The following is a 20,058-nucleotide window of genomic DNA, read 5'->3' as shown; positions in this document are numbered from 1 at the left end:
TGTCAAATTGTTCAGCAAATACACATAGGCGGCCTCATGTGCCAGGTCCCAATAAGAGGAGAGCATGAGCAATTTTCTTTCGGATTGATTCTTTTCCATAGGTTTCATAGCAGTTTGTCTGGTTGGGTGTTTTTCTTTCTGTTTGTTTCACAGGTTTTTCTTTTATACTTTTTGTCTTTTACCTTTTTCTTTTTTTTTGCAGTTTCAAATATTTTAAAAATGTTTAATTTTTTCTCGGAAATGTTCATGTTTTTTAAAAAATCAGGATTTTAAAAAGATTCATTAATGTTATAAATTTGTTCTTGCATAATTTTTTAAATGTACGCACATATTTTAAAAATACTCAAGCATTAGGCATATAAATTTGGCAGACACTTTTTCTAAATATTCTTCATGCAAGTAAATAGGTGTTCATATTTATTAAAACACGGTTTTATGTTAAATACAGACTGACCGGCGGTTGCCAGTGAAGGGTCCGCCCCAGTTGTCGCTACTTGAATTACTACTTTCTACGGTTTCCTTGTTCTCCTGCTTTACTTTAGCGTTAATTAAAGTTACCTTTCCTTCTTTGTAATGGGTTTAAAACCCCGGATCTACTATGTGAGAGGGATCCGGCTTGCCTGCTCCCTTTCTCATGTTCCCATCCGTGCTCCCACTTCATCCTACGGCTGTCCTTTTTTCTTTTTCCTTTCTAATCTAATCATCCCCCCCTGATTTTAAGGGGGTGGGGCCGAACCTTATTTTGTTCCAATCAAATCAAGCCACGTACGCGGGAGCACGGATGGGAGCACGCGCAGGGAGCAGGCAAGTCTTGTCCATGTGAGAGCCCTGAAGCTCATCTTCCTGTACGTGGGGCCATGGCCTGGCTCGCGTAAACGCGTATCCTTAATTTATAACTAACTATACTTTGTGGTGTTTCAAACGCAGAGTTTGAAATTTACCTGATGATGAATACGAGTTGCAGTAAACCAGGCTTGGCTGACGATATATATTGTTTTTTTTGCGGGCCTGACAGTCGATATATATTGTTGCTACCGAAAATCTCCAAGGACCAGCTCAGTGAGCACATATGGTGTGATGTATGGCAAGGGACCGACAGAAGAAGCTCTGTCTGTGCGCCTCTCTGGAGATCCACAAGCTTTACGAGCGCACGAGATGGCAAAATCTACACAGCTCAAACAAATAATGGTGTGGATGCTACCTGCTATGGAGTACCATTTGTTTGATACAGCGGCCCGTGTGCACTTTTAGCGTATTAGAAAAGGAAGGTATTGATGTACTTACGAAAAGTGGTTTGATGAGGATGGTTTACCTCTTTTTGAATGCCGTGAACAATATTTGTTGAATTTGTGATTTTTTTTGGAATTTCAAACACATTTTTTTGAATGCCGCGGACAATATTTAAAATCGGGACTGTTTCGGAATATCATGAACAATATTTCAATTTGGTGAACTATTTTTGAATACGTTTGAGTTTTGCTGAAATATATTTTTGAATTTCGAATATCATTTTTGAATTTGATGATTTTTGTTTGAATTTGAAGAACAATATTCAATTTTGGTGAGCAATATTTGATTATCGCTAACAGTTAAGTCTTCCTTTACCCAACTCCTTCGTTTAATTTCTTCAAATTTTTCATATTTTTTCTTGTTAAGGATGATTTACTGGCGCTACGCTATATGAGACCGCAACTTATAAGTTATAACAACAGCCAAACTCAATATCCATAGTAAAATCATTCTTACAAAAAATGTTAGTTGTGTCCTTCTATTGAAACTATTTTGTTCTTACTTATTTCCCCCAACCTTGTTCATAATAACAATAATGTTTCTTCTATATTGGCTTCTACAGGGTTACCCGTTGTTCAATGACTCCTTCTACTGCAAGCGTTTGACAAGAAGTCCCAAGGTACTGATTGTTTCATGTAACATCACAATGGTCACTGTTGTTTCCATGATTTTTTTGAATCATTTTATTACCTAAGCAATTAATTTCCTTATTTCTTTTGTAAAAAAATGTTGTTTCTTGATTTTTCATGTTTTTACCTGCAATTATTCTTTCCGTTTAAACAACATATTCTTTTTTGCAATCTTCAACCCAATTCTAATCTTTTTCAAAAAAAATCCTTTAGTATATAGCTCTTTTCTTATGGCAGGTACCAAGACAGAAGCTTCACACTGTAATTGAAAGATGTACAACTTTTTAAATATTCCACTGCTGAAAAACCAAAATCATAGCTCATTTTCTTATGTCTGATCACAGAAGCACATTGTAAAATTGAATGTCTTGTATACATTCTATGGCAGACAATCAATCTTTCCACACAACATTTTCCGCGGAATGTAAGATAAAATGTCAGATGTACAAATCCACTTGCTTGGAGTACGCGGTGTGTGTATACTCTCTCTCTCCCTCCTCTCACTTTCTACAATGTATGAGAGCAAATACTTTACATAATTTATTCCTTCTAGGACAGAGAACTCGACTGTAAAAAATGCATGTATTCCTATATACGCTGCACATGTTGCCGACACACAGGGCATGAACCGTGGGTAAAGAGCCATTTGTCCACGCAGGGCTGGTGAAAAGCATGGGAGCAATTCGGCAACCTCCTTGCTGTCTCGCCAGCTACCATATCCTACAAGATCAAGAAGCATACTATTAGGATTTCCGAGGTTGAGATAAACAAAAAATAGTTTTCTTGTTTTTTCTTGAAAAGTAAAACATGAAAAACTCACAAAGTAAACACCAACCACATTGCATTCAGTAGTAGGCAAAATTTGCTATGGAACTTGCTAACTGCAATTGCTTCTAAAGAAGACACGAACGTGGCTGTTGTTGCACATCTCTGCATTCATTATTCAACCATGGTGTTGCGGTTTAGTGTTCAGGTGTACGCTGGCTAGCTATCACTTGTAACGAAAATGTAGAAGAACACCATTGCTTATGCATGAGAAAACATCAATTTCACAATATTTTTTCAACAAAATGCGAAAGCAAATCTGGAGGTTAGCTGCTTCACAATATTCTGTGAAGAAAAGGTTTGGTCTTAGCTGAGTTTTAGTACATAAGGCTCCATGAACCTTAGTCGTTAGCACAATGTTTAGCCCGAGATTCAGTACCAGATCAATCACCACTGACAACCAGCTGGAAAATAGCAGCAGTCACCTAGTGGTAAGTACTCTTCTCAGTGACGGGCTCAAGTTTTAGAAATGGGTATTAAAAAATATCATGAAAAAAAATATAATTTAAAGTGGAAAAATCAACAAAGAACGGGTTTTGACACCATGACATGTGAGCCTTGTCCAAAACAAATGAACAAATGCGTGTTTAAATTCAATAAATAAACCATACAGATAATTGTTGTAGCACAATGAAAATTTGCAAACTTCGGCCTTATTGAAACCGAATTTTTGTCACAAAGACACAATTTTAGCATATCTTTGCCATTTCTAATGTCAAAATATCTCATGCTCATTGAAACACATGATTTTTTTATCTAGACATGTAATAATGATCAAAATATAATCCAAGTGAAAGAGAGGAAATGAGGAACCCAGGTAATAATGTCTCAACCAACTACTCTACAACTTCATCCCTTTTAATATTCCATGACGAAATTATACTATTGTATGTTAGACAGAACAATACATATTATTATTTTGCCAAAATTAACGTGTATTCAGCAGAATACCCATAAATTATGGTGGGCCCGCTCTTAACTCTGCTACGAATCTTCGGGGCATTGATCGACATGCAACCACCTAGTGAAACTAGTCAGCTATGGATCTTTAGGACACGAATCAACTTAACACACATTTATGACCCAGGTAGTGTATAACATGTTAGCTAATCTTGACTCCTTGTATGCAATTGTGGTAGCAACAGAACTTCAACATAATGTAGTTTTTTGCCTCTGTTATTTTTGGTTCTTTTTGTAAATATTCTGTGCAGGTTTGTCGGTTTTCACTTCTTAATGAAATAGCCAGAGGACATGCTTTTCTCGTAAATAATACTACATTTGTTCCAAATTAGCTGTCGCTCAAACAGATGTATGTAGCACTGAAATACGTCTAGATACACCCATTTCAGTGACAACTAATATTGGAGGGAGTACATTTCTATTGAACCAAAACCAACACTCCTCCAAGCTAATTGATTGCCACCTTAATGCTCTACAATAATTACTTATCTAAGTTGACTACAGTTGGTTCTTCTATAATATGTGATAATGTCTTTTTGGTGTCTATATAAAAATTTAAATTTAGTGTAATCATGGAGTATTTAGGATGTCAACTTTGTGTATGTTTTCAAGTACCGCAGAGTCCTATAGAGCAGTGACTGCAACTTCAATCAGAATCAGGACTGTTCCCTTAAGAATCCAGGATATTTACGTCTGCTCCCGCGGTGCATAGGCAGACTGTTCAATCCACAGCTAAGTCTATTTGCGTAATGTGTTTTCTTGTACTTGGTAGTTTCCTGTGTTCTCTTTTGGTTTCTTGCTTGAAAGTGTTTTAACATTTGTTGTGAAGCTTTCCGCAAAAAAAAACATTTGTTGTGAAGCACTGGCAAAAGATCCTCTAAATGATGTGTGCTTTAATCGTTTTGCTTATACACACCTTAACAATATCCATGCTTTAACCTGGTATTTTCCCATCATTTTTTTCATTTCACCTCAAGACATACACCTTTATTCAATACATACACAGTTTTGTCACCTCTATTTTGTGACGCTATTTAATATCTACCTCTTCTTTGGCATCAGGTTACTTATTATTATTTCTTTAGAAGAGTTCCTTCAACCATTTATGATTTTTGAGGATTTAAACGTTGGATGCTAACCAACTCAAAATTATTGTATTTCGCCTCTTGGTCAAATTCCGGTCATACTAAGTGACTTTGTGTCTGGTAGCTAGCTTCTAATTCATGTTATTAGAATTAAGTTCCACTTGATAAAGGAATTGTGTATCCATGGATAATAATGTTGCCCCCTGTATATGCTCTGCTTGTCAGTTTGGAAGAGCGGTGAATTTCATCAACTCTCTTCGCACATTCTTCTCTAAAGATGGCATTAGTATTCGGCTCTCCTGCCCCTACACTTCCCTCAAAACAGCCAAGACGAACGACTCATTCGCTCAACCAAAGAAATTGTTCGTATGCTCCTCATTCAAGCAAACTTTCCACCACCATTTTGGGTTGAAGCCCTCCATACCGCCACCTATCTCCTCAATCGCCACCCATCCAGTCCCATTAATTTTCTTACGCCCTACTATCTTCTCTTTGGTGTCCATCCAACATACAACCATCTCCGCGTCTTTGGCTGCTTATGCTCCCCAAACACATATGCCACGTCCCTCATATGCGTTGCAATATCTCACCTTGGCACGCCTAGATTTATCTTATGCAGTACAACAAGTTTGCCTCTTCATGAATGATCCCCGTGACTCACATTTTCAGCTCATAGAACACATTTTGCGTTATATCTGGGGCAGCACATAGCTTGGTTTGCAACTATATCAATCCTCCACTCACGATTTGATTGCATACTGGGATGCCGATTGGGCGGGTTGTATACTCGCAAACCCACCTCTGGATTTTGTGTATTCTTGGGCAACAATGTCGTGTCTTGGTCTTCGAAACGGCAACATATTGTTCCTCGCTCTAGTGCTGAGGCGGAGTATTCGGTTGCCAATTGTGTTGCTAAGTCATGTTGGCTTCCCCAACTTCTGACCGAGCTCCATCATCCACCGGATCATGCAACTGTCGTCTATTGTGAGTTTGTGACAATGTGAACGCGATGTATTTGTCTTCGAACCCAATAGAACATCAGTGGGCGAAGCATGTGGAGATTAATCATCATTTTTGTTCGGGATCGCGTCAAGTCGGGTGAGGATCATGTTCTACATATACCCACAACGTCACAGACTCGCAGTTTGCCGACATATTCACAAAAGGGCTCCCAACTACTGTCTTCACCGAGTTTCACAACTGTCTCAATGTCACGTCCAGCGTTGTTTCCACAATAGGGGCGTTGAACATTATGTGTTGCACGTGTTATCTCTTATGTATGTACGTGTGTTATGACAGCCGATCCAGTTTTCTAGGGATAGCACAAGATACGAGCGTGCATGCACCTGCACGACCCTCTCTCTTGAAGGAAATATGCCCTAGAGGCAATAATAAAGTTATTATTTATTTCCTTATTTCATGATAAATGTTTATTATTCATGCTAGAATTGTATTAACCGGAAATATAATACATGTGTGAATACATAGACAAACATAGTGTCACTAGTATGCCTCTACTTGACTAGCTCGTTTATCAGAGATGGTTATGTTTCCTAGCCATGGACAAAAGAGTTGTCATTTGATTAACGGGGGATCACATCATTAGGAGAATGATGTGATTGACTTGACCCATTCCGTTAGCTTAGCACTTGATCGTTTAGTATGTTGCTATTGCTTTCTTCATGACTTATACATGTTCCTGTAACTATGAGATTATGCAACTCCCGTTTACCGGAGGAACACTTTGGGTACTACCAAACGTCACAACGTAACTGGGTGATTATAAAGGAGTACTACAGGTGTCTCCGAAGGTACATGTTGAGTTGGCGTATTTCGAGATTAGGTTTTGTCACTCCGATTGTCGGAGAGGTATCTCTGGGCCCTCTCGGTAATGCACATCATTATAAGCCTTGCAAGCAATGTGACCAATGAGTTGGTTACGGGATGATGCATTACAGAACGAGTAAAGAGACTTGCCGGTGACGAGATTGAACTAGGTATTGGATACCGACGATCGAATCTCGGGCAAGTAACATACCGATGACAAAGGGAACAACGTATGTTGTTATGCGGTTTGACCGATAAAGATCTTCGTAGAATATGTAGGAGCCAATATGGGCATCCAGGTCCTGCTATTGGTTATTGACCGAGAATAGTTCTAGGTCATGTCTACATAGTTCTCGAACCCGTAGGGTCCGCACGCTTAAGGTTTCGATGACAGTTATATTATGAGTTTATGAGTTTTGATGTACCGAAGGAGTTCGGAGTCCCGGATGAGATCGGGGACATGACGAGGAGTCTCGGAATGGTCGAGACATAAAGATTGATATATTGGACGACTATATTCGAACACCGGAAAGGTTCCGGGAGTTTTCGGAGAAAACCGGAGTACCGGAGGGTTACCGGAACCCCCCCGGGAAGTAATGGGCCTTGATGGGCCCTATTGGAGAAAGAGAGGGGCCGGCCAGGGTAAGTGGCGCGCCCCCTCCCCTTGAGTCCGAATAGGACAAGGAAGGGGGGGGGGGGGGCGGCGCCCCCCTTGCCTTCCCCCTCTCCTACTCCTTCCTTCCCCCTCCTTCTTGGATTACGAAAAGGAGGGGGGAAACCTACTTGGAGTAGGTTTCCCCCTCCTAGGGTGCGCCTGCCCTTAGGCCGGCCCCCTCCTCCCTCCCTCCTTTATATACGGGGGCGGGGGGCACCCCATAGACACACAAGTTGATCTACGGATCGTTCCTTAGCCGTGTGCGGTGCCCCCTTCCACCATATTCCACCTCGGTCATATCGTCGCGGAGTTTAGGCGAAGCCCTGCGCCGGTAGAACATCATCATCGTCACCACGCCGTCGTGCTGACGGAACTCATCTCCGGAGCCTTTGCTGGATCGGAGGGCCGGAGATCGTCATCGAGCTGAACGTGTGCTGAACTCAGAGGCTACGTACGTTCGATGCTTGGATCGGTCGGGTCGTGAAGACGTACGACTACATCAACCGCGTTGTGCTAACGCTTCCGCTTACGGTCTATGAGGGTACGTGGACGAACACTCTCCCCTCTCGTTGCTATGCCATCACCATGATCTTGCGTGTACGTAGGAATTTTTTTGAAATTACTACGTTCCCCAACAGTGGCATCCGAGCCTAGGTTTTTATGGTTTGATGTTATATGCACGAGTAGAACACAAGTGAGTTGTGGACGATATAAGTCATACTGCCTACCAGCATGTCATACTTTGGTTCGGTGGTATTGTTGGATGAAGCGGCCCGGACCGACATTACGGGTACGCTTACGCGTACGCTTACCGACGTGCTTTGCACACAGGTGGCTGGCGGGTGTCAGTTTCTCCAACTTTAGTTGAACCGAGTGTGGCTACGCCCGGTCCTTGCGAAGGTTAAAACGGAGTCTATTTGACAAACTATCGTTGTGGTTTTGATGCGTAGGTGAGATTGGTTCTTGCTTAAGCCCGTAGCAGCCACGTAAAACTTGCAACAACAAAGTAGAGGACGTCTAACTTGTTTTTGCAGGGCATGTTGTGATGTGATATGGTCAAGACGTGATGAGATATAAGTTGTTGTATGAGATGATCATGTTTTGTTGAAGTTATCGACGACTGGCAGAAGCTCTATGGTTGTCTCTTTGTTGCATAAGATGCAAGTGCCAAATAATTGCTTTACTTTATCGCTATGCGATAGCAATAGTTGCAAGAGCAATAGTTGGTGAGACGACCATGTGATGACACATTGATATAGATCAAGATGATGAAGATCATGGTGTCGTGCCGGTGACGATAGAGATCATGACAGTACTTTGGAGATGGAGATCAAAAGACGCAAGATGATCATGGCCATATCATGTCACATATTTTGAATATGATGTTTATCTGTTATACATCTTATTATGTTTTGTTTGACGGTAGCATTTTAAGATGATCTCTCACTAATTATCAAGAAGTGTTCTCCCTGAGTATGCACCGTTGCCAAAGTTCGTCGTGCCCAGATACCACGTGATGATCGGGTGTGATAAGCTCTACGTCCATCTACAACGGGTGCAAGCCAGTTTTGCACACGCAGAATACTCAGGTTAAACTTGACGAGCCTAACATATGCAGATATGGCCTCGGAGCACGGAGACCGAAAGGTCGAGCGTGAATCATATAGTAGATATGATCAACATAGTGATGTTCACCATTGAAAACTACTCCATCTCACGTGATGATCGGTTATGGTTTAGTTGATTTGGATCACGTGATCACTTAGATGACTAGAGAGATGTCTGTCTAAGTGGGAGTTCTTAAGTAATATGATTAATTGAACTTAAATTTATCATGAACTTAGTCCTGGTAGTATTTTGCAAATTATGTTGTAGATCAATAGCTTGCATTGTTGCTTTCATATGTTTATTTTGATATGTTCCTAGAGAAAATTGTGTTGAAAATGTTAGTAGCAATGATGCGGATTGGATCCGTGATCTGAGGTTTATCCTCATTGCTGCACAGAAGAATTATGTCCTTAATGCACCGCTAGGTGATAGACCTATTGCAGGAGCAGATGCAGACGTTATGAACGTTTAGCTAAGCTCAATATGATGACTACTTGATAGTTTAGTGCACCATGCTTAACGGCTTAGAATCGGGACTTCAAAGACGTTTTTGAACGTCATGGACCATATAAGATGTTCCAGGAGTTGAAGTTAATATTTCAAGCAAATACCCGAGTTGAGAGATATGAAGTCTCCAACAAGTTCTATAGCTAAAAGATGGAGGAGAATCGCTCAACTAGTGAGCATGTGCTCAGATTGTCTGGGTACTTCAATCGCTTGAATCAAGTGGGAGTTAATCTTCCAGATAAGATAGTGATTGACAGAATTCTCTAGTCACCATCACTAAGTTACTAGAACTTCGTGATGAACTATAATATGCAAGGGATGACGAAAGTTATTCCTGAGCTCTTCGCGATGTTGAGATCGGCGAAGGTAGAAATCAAGAAAAGAGCATCAAGTGTTGATGGTTAACAAGATCACTAGTTTCAAGAAAAAGGCAAAGGGAAAAGAAGGGGAACTTCAAGAAGAACGGCAAGCAAGTTGCTGCTCAAGTGAAAAAACCCAAGTCTGGTCCTAAGCCTGAGACTAAGTGCTTCTACTGCAAAGAGACTGGTCACTGGAAGAGGTACTACCCCAAGTGATTGGCGGATAAGAAGGATGGCAAAGTGAACATAAGTATATTTGATATACATGTTATTGATGTGTACTTTACTAGTGTTTATAGCAACCCCTCAGTATTTGATACTAGTTCAGTTGCTAAGATTAGTAACTCGAAACGGGAGTTGCAGAATAAACAAAGACTAGTTAAAGGGTGAAGTGACGATGTGTGTTGGAAATAGTTCCAAGATTGATATGATCATCATCGCACACTCCCTATACTTTCGGGATTAGTGTTAAACCTAAATAAGTGTTATTTGGTGTTTACGTTGAGCATGAATATGATTTGATCATGTTTATTGCAATATGGTTATTCATGTAAGTTAGAGAATAATTGTTGTTCTATTTACATGAATAAAACCTTCTATGGTCATACATCCAATGAAAATGGTTTGTTGGGTCTCGATCGTGTGATACACATATTCGTAATATTGAAGCCAAAAGATGCAAAGTTAATAATGATAGTGCAACTTATTTGTGGCACTGCCGTTTAGGTCATATCGGTGTAAAGCGCATGAAGAAACTCCATAAAGATGGATTTTCGGAATCACTTGGTTATGAATCATTTGATGCTTGCGAACCGTGCCTTTTGGGCAAGATGACTAAAACTCCATTCTTCGGAACAATGGAACGAGCTACTGACTTATTGAAAATAATACATACTGATGTATGCAGACCAATGAGTATGAAGGCTCGTGGCAAGTATCGTTATTTTCTGACCTTCACAGATGATTTGAGAAGATATGGGTATATCTACTTGATGAAACATAAGTCTGAAATAGTTGAAAGGTTCAAAGAATTTCAGAGTGAAGTGGAAAATCATCGTAACAAGAAAATAAAGTTTCTGCGATCTGATCGTGGAGATGAATATTTGAGTTACGAGTTTGGTCTTTAATTAAAACAATGTGGAATAGTTTCACAGCTCACGCCACCTGGAACACCACAATGTTATGGTGTGTCCGAACGTCGTAACCGCACTTTATTGGATATGGTGCGATCTATGATGTCTCTTACTGATTTACCAATATTGTTTTGGGGTTATGCATTAGAGACAGCTGCATTCACATTAAAAGGGCACCACCTAAATCCGTTGAGACGACAACACATGAACTGTGGTTTAGCAAGAAACCCAAGTTGTCGTTTCTTAAAGTTTGGGGCTGCGATGCTTATGTGAAAAAGTTTCATCCTGATAAGCTCGAACCCAAATCGGAGAAGTGCGTCTTCATAGAATACCCAAAGGAAATAGTTGGGTACACCTTCTATCACAAATCCGAAGGCAAGATATTCGTTGCTAAAAATGGATCCTTTCTAGAGAAGGAGTTTCTCTCGAAAGAAGTGAGTGGGAGGAAAGTAGAACTTGATGAGGTAACTGTACTTGCTCCCTTATTGGAAAGTAGTTCATCACAGAAATCAGTTCATGTGACAAATACACCAATTAGTGAGGAAGCTAATGATATTGATCATGAAACTTCAGATCAAGTTACTACAGAACCTCGTAGGTCTTCCAGAGTAAGATCCACATCAGAGTGGTGTAGTAATCATGTTCTGGAAGTCATGTTACTAGACAATGATGAACCTACGAACTATGAGGAAGCGATGATGAGCCCAGATTCCGCGAAATGGCTCGAGGCCATAAAATCTGAGATATGACCATGTATGAGAACAAAGTATGGACTTTGATTGACTTGCTCGATGATCAGCAAGCCATGTTAAATGAATGGATCTTCAAGAGGAAGACGAACACTGATAGTAGTGTTACTATCTACCAAGCTCGCTTGTTGCGAAAGGTTTTCAACAAGTTCAAGTTGTTGAATACGATGAGATTTTCTCACTCGTATCGATGCTTAAGTCTGTCTGAATCATGTTAGCAATTGCCACATTTCATGAAATCTGGCAAATGGATGTCAAAACTGCATTCCTTAATGGATTTATTAAAGAAGAGTTGTATATGATGCAACCAGAAGATTTTGTCAATCCTAAAGGTGCTAACAAAATGTGCAAGCTCCAGCGATCAATCTATGGACTGGTGCAAGCATCTCGGAGTTGGAATATACGCTTTGATAAGTTGATCAAAGCATATAGTTTTATATGGACTTACGATGAAGCCTGTATTTACAATAAAGTGAGTGGGAGCACTACAACCTTTCTGATTAGTATATGTGAGTGACATATTGTTGATCAGAAATGATGTAGAATTTTTCTGCAAAGCATAAAGGAGTGTTTTAAAGGAGTTCTTTAAAAAGAAAAGACCTAAGTAAAAGCTACTTACATATTGAGCATCAAGATCTATTGAGATAGATCAAGACGCTTGATAAGATTTTCAATGAGTACATACCTTGGCAAGAATTTGAAATAGTTCAAAATGGAACAGTCAAAGAAAGAGTTCTTGCCTGTGTTGCAAAGGTATGAAATTGAGTAAGACTCAAATCCCAACCACAGCAGAAAATAGAAAGAGAATGAAAAGTCATTCCCTATGCCTCAGTCATAGGTTCTATAAAGTATGCTATGCTATGTACCAGACCTATTGTATACCTTGCTCTGAATTTGGCAAGGGAGTACAATAGTGATCTAGGAGTAGATCACTAGACATTGGTCAAGAATATCCTTAGTAAGGACTAAGGAGATGTTTCTCGATTATGGAGGTGATAAAAGAGTTTGTTGTAAAAGTTACATCAGTGCAAACTTTTACACTGATCCAGATGACTCTAAGTCTCAACCTGGATACATATTGAAAGTGGGAGCAATTAGCTAGAGTAGCTCCGTGCAGAGCATTGTGGACATAAAATATTTGCAAAATACATGCGGCTCTGAATGTGACAGACCCGTTGACTAAGCTTCTCTCACGAGCAAAACATGATCACACCTTAGTACTCTTTGGGTGTTAATCACATAGCGATGTGAACTAGATTATTGACTCTAGTAAACCCTTTGGATGTTGGTCACATGATGATGTGAACTATGGGTGTTAATCATATACAGATATGAATATTGGTGTTAAATCACATGGCGATGTGAACTAGATTATTGACTCTAGTGCAAGTGGGAGTCTGAAGGAAATATGCCCTAGAGGCAATAATAAAGTTATTATTTATTTCCTTATTTCATGATAAATGTTTATTATTCATGCTAGAATTGTATTAACCGGAAACATAATACATGTGTGAATACATAGACAAACATAGTGTCACTAGTATGCCTCTACTTGACTAGCTCGTTTATCAGAGATGGTTATGTTTCCTAGCCATGGACAAAAGAGTTGTCATTTGATTAACGGGATCACATCATTAGGAGAATGATGTGATTGACTTGACCCATTCCGTTAGCTTAGCACTTGATCGTTTAGTATGTTGCTATTGCTTTCTTCATGACTTATACATGTTCCTGTAACTATGAGATTATGCAACTCCCGTTTACCGGAGGAACACTTTGGGTACTACCAAACGTCACAACGTAACTGGGTGATTATAAAGGAGTACTACAGGTGTCTCCGAAGGTACATGTTGAGTTGGCGTATTTCGAGATTAGGTTTTGTCACTCCGATTGTCGGAGAGGTATCTCTGGGCCCTCTCGGTAATGCACATCATTATAAGCCTTGCAAGCAATGTGACCAATGAGTTGGTTACGGGATGATGCATTACAGAACGAGTAAAGAGACTTGCCGGTGACGAGATTGAACTAGGTATTGGATACCGACGATCGAATCTCGGGCAAGTAACATACCGATGACAAAGGGAACAACGTATGTTGTTATGCGGTTTGATCGATAAAGATCTTCGTAGAATATGTAGGAGCCAATATGGGCATCCAGGTCCCGCTATTGCTTATTGACCGAGAATAGTTCTAGGTCATGTCTACATAGTTCTCGAACCCGTAGGGTCCGCACGCTTAAGGTTTCGATGACAGTTATATTATGAGTTTATGAGTTTTGATGTACCGAAGGAGTTCGGAGTCCCGGATGAGATCGGGGACATGACGAGGAGTCTCGGAATGGCCGAGACATAAAGATTGATATATTGGACGACTATATTTGGACACCGGAAAGGTTCCGGGAGTTTTCGGAGAAAACCGGAGTACCGGAGGGTTACCGGAACCCCCCCGGGAAGTAATGGGCCTTGATGGGCCCTATTGGAGAAAGAGAGGGGCCGGCCAGGGCAAGTGGCGCGCCCCCTCCCCTTGAATCCGAATAGGACAAGGAAGGGGGGGGGGGGCGGCGCCCCCCTTGCCTTCCCCCTCTCCTACTCCTTCCTTCCCCCTCCTTCTTGGATTAGGAAAAGGAGGGGGGAAACCTACTTGGAGTAGGTTTCCCCCTCCTAGGGCGCGCCTCCCCTTAGGCCGGCCCCCTCCTCCCTCCCTCCTTTATATACGGGGGCGGGGGGCACCCCATAGACACACAAGTTGATCTACGGATCGTTCCTTAGCCGTGTGTGGTGCCCCCTTCCACCATATTCCACCTCGGTCATATCGTCGCGGAGTTTAGGCGAAGCCCTGCGCCGGTAGAACATCATCATCGTCACCACGCCGTCGTGCTGACGGAACTCATCTCCGGAGCCTTTGCTGGATCGGAGGGCCGGAGATCGTCATCGAGCTGAACGTGTGCTGAACTCGGAGGCTCCGTACGTTCGGTGCTTGGATCGGTCGGATCGTGAAGACGTACGACTACATCAACCGCGTTGTGCTAACGCTTCCGCTTACGGTCTACGAGGGTACGTGGACGAACACTCTCCCCTCTCGTTGCTATGCCATCACCATGATCTTGCGTGTACGTAGGAATTTTTTTGAAATTACTATGTTCCCCAACATCTCTCTCTCTCTCTCTCTCTGTTCCCTATATATGTAAACAGCCTATGAGGGAATACAGCATGTGTGTGAGTGTTATTCATCCTTCAGCTTTCTGTGCCTCATGAAGCACACCACGGGCGGGTGTGTAATTGCCATTGATGGTAGTGATCAGTGGCGGGTGATGACTTTGTTAATTCAAAGCCGGGCTCTTCGCGAGCCTTCATTCCAAAATAATAAAAAAATCAGTGGCGGGTGATATCTGTGAACCCACCTGTGATGATAGCTATCACTGGTGGGCCTTTCCACTCGTTTGAGATGGGTGAGACATCCCTGACCCATATTTTTCTCGATAAAGATCCCTGACCCATATGGGCATGCGGGTGGCCATTGAAAGGGCTTTTGACCTGCCGGTAATAGTCTGTTCTATGGCAGTGCAAGTGCAAATTACGCAAGAAAGATGTTTTCTGACAAAAATGAAGCCTATTCTGATAGTGATAATTGTACCTGTAGACAAATAGTGCAAGGCAGGTTTTCATGAAATGTGCTATGGACCTGATCAGTTACCACATAGTGTGGTAATTTCTTCAGGGACTCGGGCGAAAGCCCTCTCAACGAAATGTCTCCGAAGATTTCATACACATCATCCTGACCAAAGCCGGATATGCTGACCTGTTGATGAAAATAGTAGTCTAAAATTCAGTATAGATGCATCCACGACACATGACGGGACCTCTATTAATAATTGTGAATCCAACGTCTTCCTCTTCGTAGTATGGGCCATTCAGTCTAATTTGATTCTTGCACCAAATGATTTTTTTAAAGGTTGCACCAAATGAATACACTTGACATCACCATTACTATGGTACCAAACATTTTCATGAACGAATGATCGCCAGTATGTTCCTCCAAGGGGAACAAATCGACGGTGGATAATAGTTTTTTTTTTTTGAAATGGACGGTGGATAATACTCCCTTTGTCCCAAAATATAAGAATGTTTTTCACACTACACCAGTGTCAAAAACGTTCTTATATTATGGGACGGAGGGAGTAGTTAACTGACCTGTGACTGGTGTGATGTATGTGCTGAAAATCCAAGCCGCTGTTGCTCAAACCGGGCATGAAGGAGCTGCTCTATGAAATCTGTCTGAACAACATACCAAGAATTTTCTTAAAGGTGTATATAGAACATACTGTACCAACTAATAGAAACTATAGCTTCCGCACGAAAAAAAGGGAAAACGACGTAGCAATAGGCAATAGTGGTAGTTACAACGGGCATTCAGGCTGACAAGCTGATGAACATATACAGGATCATATATAGTACTCCCTCTTTTTTTGCGAAAATTTGGTATACTCCCTCTGTATTAAAACTATAAAATATAAGACATTTTTGAAGTTTTTAATACGGAGAGAGTAGCATTATTCCTGGCTTTTTGCAGAGGCTGCATGACCCACTTGTGCACACTCGGAATTAATGCGGTTGTGATCTACACGACCTGGATTGAAATAAACAACAGCAATTGCCAATCAGGTCATGTCGTCCCGCTGATGCCACGTCCTGGCGTCTCCACTGTGGCCGGTGTAATAGGGAAAGCCCCCTGAGTTGCCACAGGATCAAGAATCGAAAACTGAAAGAATGATGTACGTACAGCTCCGCATACTGTTCATAGAAAATCACAGGTTAACCATATTGTAGCGATGGCGGTCGTGATGGCTGCTGGGGCAGCGCAATAGCCGGGATGACGACGGCTGGCGGCCGGCTGGTCTTCGGCAGCATCAGGGATGGCTGGTGCTGGCTTGGCGGCTTGGATGTTGCTGCTGTTTTGCGCGGGGTGCCGGTTCTGGCTCGCACGACGGTGATGGAATGGCTTCGCCGACAATGATGCAGTGGCCGGTGGTGCCGGTGGGATTGTTCTGGCCGGTAGCTGCTGTCTTTGGTGGAGCCGCGGGAGGTGGTCCTTGTGAGCCGGTTCGACGGCAGGATCTCTTGTGGCTACTCGGGGGGTGGGGGGGGGGGGGGGGGGGGGGTGAAAGCCTTGCTCTAGCTGTAGCCAGAAACGACGATGGCAAACCATGTGGGCACCGCACACCTTCTTGGAATAGGGTGGTGCTTTTGCTTCGCAGTCCTTCCTGAAGGTGTTGTCTTGGAGTGGTTTTGGTTTGCCGGACCTGTTGAAGCTTGTTGTGAGGACGCTAGGGCGGTGGCCCTGGATTAGTGTGCCATGCTGTCTTGCTTGGCGACGGTGGTTACTTCGAGCGGAGTTTGGTTGCGGCTGAGTTTTGGTCGTCGGTTCATCCAGCATGTTCGAGGTGCCAGCGTGCCTTTGTTGTCTTTCTAAAGTCGGAGCTGCTGAGGAGGGGCCTTCACGGCAACGATGACATGAGATGAGTGGTCGCTTCTGATGCTTTCTCGGCGTAGTCTCGGCACTTTTGTCCTGCAATGCTTTTTGATAGAGTGGGAGCTCACTGGTTGCTAACGCGGGTGGTTCGGTTGTTTGGCATAGGATGGCATGGGTTTTGGCGCCCGTTTGTGGCAAGGCTACGCTGGTGGTCATTAATGTTGGAGTCGGAGTCGCTGGCTCATGAATGAGGGATGACGATGGCACCAGATGCCAACCTGGGTGGGTTTTTCTCCTTCACGGCGTGTGTATATTTGTGTGGATAGCCAGGCCCGTCGGTGTGCCATATCGTTCCGAGCATGTTGTGACGGTTTACTCCCATTTTTCGCATATTAACCAGACAACTCTATTCTTCTTTCTTAGTGAATTGAGATTTTTTGGGGTCAGCGAAAAAAGGATAAAAGTATTTTTGGATCCAAAAACATGCAAGCGTGTTAGTTGATTGACTGGATGGTGAATATTTGGGTGACTTTTTGGGTATAAATGTTGAATGCATTTGCTGCTTGTTCGATTTATCTTTCTAAATCGCCTTTGTAGAGACAAATTATCCAATTATTTTATTAATGGTGTCTATTTTTTCTCATGCAAACATTGTTAGTAATAATCTAGCCATGCATCCAGATCGATCAGCATCTCGGCAAGGTAGTACAAGATCAGGGCATGCCTCCGTGCCTTACTAGGTAATAAGTAGACGTGTGAAGATCGCATGAGCTGCAAAAGTAAGAGATGCGTTGCAAGGTGATAGTGCTTTGAGGAAGCTAGGTAGATGTTTTTTCTTTAGGTCGGTTTAGTAAGTCGGTCGTAAAGTCCTATATAATAGACTGGAAATTCATAGAGGCGTGCAGATGCGGAAGCATACACCTGCCTAGCCCTGTCCGGCCATCCAATTGCCTCATGATCCGCAAAACGAGGTCATAAAATGATTTAAGTTTTAATCTTTAAAACTTTGATTTTGCATTAGAAACTTACGATTTTTTCGGTCGCTCGTAACAAGTTACAGAGTAGAAACTTTCAGCTTATGTTTTTGTTAGTTGCTGATACTAAAGTTGTGATATTGTCGGTTGCTCATACTAAGTTTCAAAAGTTGGAACTTAACAAAAAAAATTAAGAAAACTCATCAAAACATATTTAAAATAGATCTTATTTAAAAGCCCTCGTCGCGAGAAACACGGATGTGAAAACCGAACTTAATTTGCACTTTTCAAAACATATTCAAAAGGAAGAGAGGCACACGGCCTGCGAGTGAGCATGCCCTCTCTGCCCGGCGCATGGCAGGGATCATCAGTCCCTCCTCCTCCTCCTCCTCGAATAGCGGCATGACGGACGACAACACCCCGCCCAACGCCAACGCCTATGCCGAGGGCAACCCCGCTCCCGAGACCCCATGGGGAACCGGCCGTGCGAGGAAGTGGTGGACTCCCGTCCACTCACTATGTTTAATTACCTTTTAAACTCAATTTTAGTTAAGTTATGAACTCCGGTGGCTCTTTTGGATCGAGTAGTATAAACTTATCTATGTTGGATTGCGCCATCTATGCCCGATTATTGTGTCCATATGTTGTACGTATGATCTATGTAGCATGGATGTTTCCGTATGGATTTGTGTTTAGACATATGGAGGTTCTGATTGTGGACAGGGACAAAAAAGGTGTGTCCGATCATTGATCGCGGATTCGCGGATGCGTCCGCCGGCAAATAGGGCCCCAAATTGGGCAACGAAGTTATACATGATCTAAGTCAAGGACGATTTAGAAAGCCTCTATCGGTTTCTGCCCCACAATACACAATCTTAGGCCCGAATATATACTTTTTGCCACATAAAAAAAATGGTCTGTTTAGGACACATCTAGATGTGACATACATCTAAGCTGATGTCCACTCTGTTTGTTGTCTATTTTTTTTCTGTCCTAGTTTTTTTTTGCTCCATTATATATTTGTAGGAGATTAGATGTGACATCCTTAAAATACATATACTCCCCCCATTCCCAAATATTTGTCTTTCTAGACATTCAAATGGACTACAACATACGAATGTATGTAGACATATTTTAGAGTGTAGATTCACTTATTTTGCTTTGTATGTAGTCACTTGTTGAAATCTCTAGAAAGACAAATATTTGAAAACGGAGGGAGTAGATGTGAATTAGACAAACCGGAAGGAAAAAGCCTCTAGGGACACATCCAAACACAGTACACACATACTCTGAAGTCTGAACTTTGAGAGCAACAAGGGCACAGAAGAAATTGTTACTAACCATGGACATGGATGACGCGCCGAGCCGGTCTGAGCACCAGTAGGCGCGAGATGCCTGGAGAACCAGGATGGAGAGGACAGCCCCGGTGATAGCTCCAGATCTAGCTCCCCGGAGAACGCCGCTATCGGAGGCTCTGCCCGCCAGCGCGCCGGTGACTGCTCCGGTTAGTGCTCCAGCTTGAAAGCACCGATTCAAAACATATTTATGATGCATGACCAAGTGTGCCCGGCAAGAAGGACCGACGATAGATTAATTATTAATTACCGAGAGCGAAGAGGCCATTGAGCGTGCCCGAGATGAAGCCGGCGATCAGCCTGCGGGAGGGCACGGCATGCACGCCCGCCGGTGCCGGCTCTCCGGCTGCGGCACCCTCCATCGATCGCCTGCAGGTCTCCACGAGGATCGGAGGAGATGCACGGGTTTATCTTTGGCGCACGCGCCTCGGCCTCGTCGGAGAAGCGTGGCTCACCTTGCGCACAAAGATGTGGAAAGTAGACAAAGTAAAGCAGATCGATGTTGAAAGAAAACAAATTAAAGGAGTGGATACGATAGCAAACAGTCACTTGCAAGGCTGCAACTCTCCCGATCGAATCGACAGTGGGTTACGTGTCGGTTCTTGTGTGTTTAAAGGATCAGTGATCAGGGGT

At 42.5% G+C, this 20,058-nt stretch overlaps 1 protein-coding gene across 6 annotated transcripts; it reads right to left on the bottom strand.

Moving 5' to 3' along the window:
* Positions 1–2,208: 2,208 nt before the first annotated feature.
* On the bottom strand, positions 2,209–20,050 carry LOC123039830 (NEP1-interacting protein-like 2). Of its 6 annotated transcripts, none has more exons than XM_044462835.1 (6): positions 19,676–20,050; positions 19,412–19,587; positions 15,818–15,901; positions 15,309–15,425; positions 2,740–2,849; positions 2,209–2,639 (listed from the first exon to the last, which is right to left on the bottom strand). In XM_044462835.1, the coding sequence occupies exons 1-6, from the start codon at positions 19,785–19,787 to the stop codon at positions 2,630–2,632; spliced, it is 609 nt and encodes a 202-aa protein (XP_044318770.1). In that variant the 5' UTR covers positions 19,788–20,050; the 3' UTR covers positions 2,209–2,629. The 6 variants fall into 6 exon arrangements, with proteins under 6 accessions (XP_044318770.1, XP_044318771.1, XP_044318767.1 ...); XM_044462836.1 differs by having other exon boundaries at positions 2,755–2,849; positions 19,676–20,049; XM_044462832.1 differs by having other exon boundaries at positions 15,261–15,425; positions 19,676–20,048.
* Between the last annotated feature and the right edge of the window lie 8 nt (positions 20,051–20,058).

The sequence above is a fragment of the Triticum aestivum genome, chromosome 2B (genome assembly GCF_018294505.1).
Source record: "Triticum aestivum cultivar Chinese Spring chromosome 2B, IWGSC CS RefSeq v2.1, whole genome shotgun sequence".
Classification (NCBI taxonomy): Eukaryota; Viridiplantae; Streptophyta; class Magnoliopsida; order Poales; family Poaceae; genus Triticum; species Triticum aestivum.
Note: the sequence above shows the minus strand (reverse complement) of the source record. Positions and strands in the feature narration are given on the sequence as shown.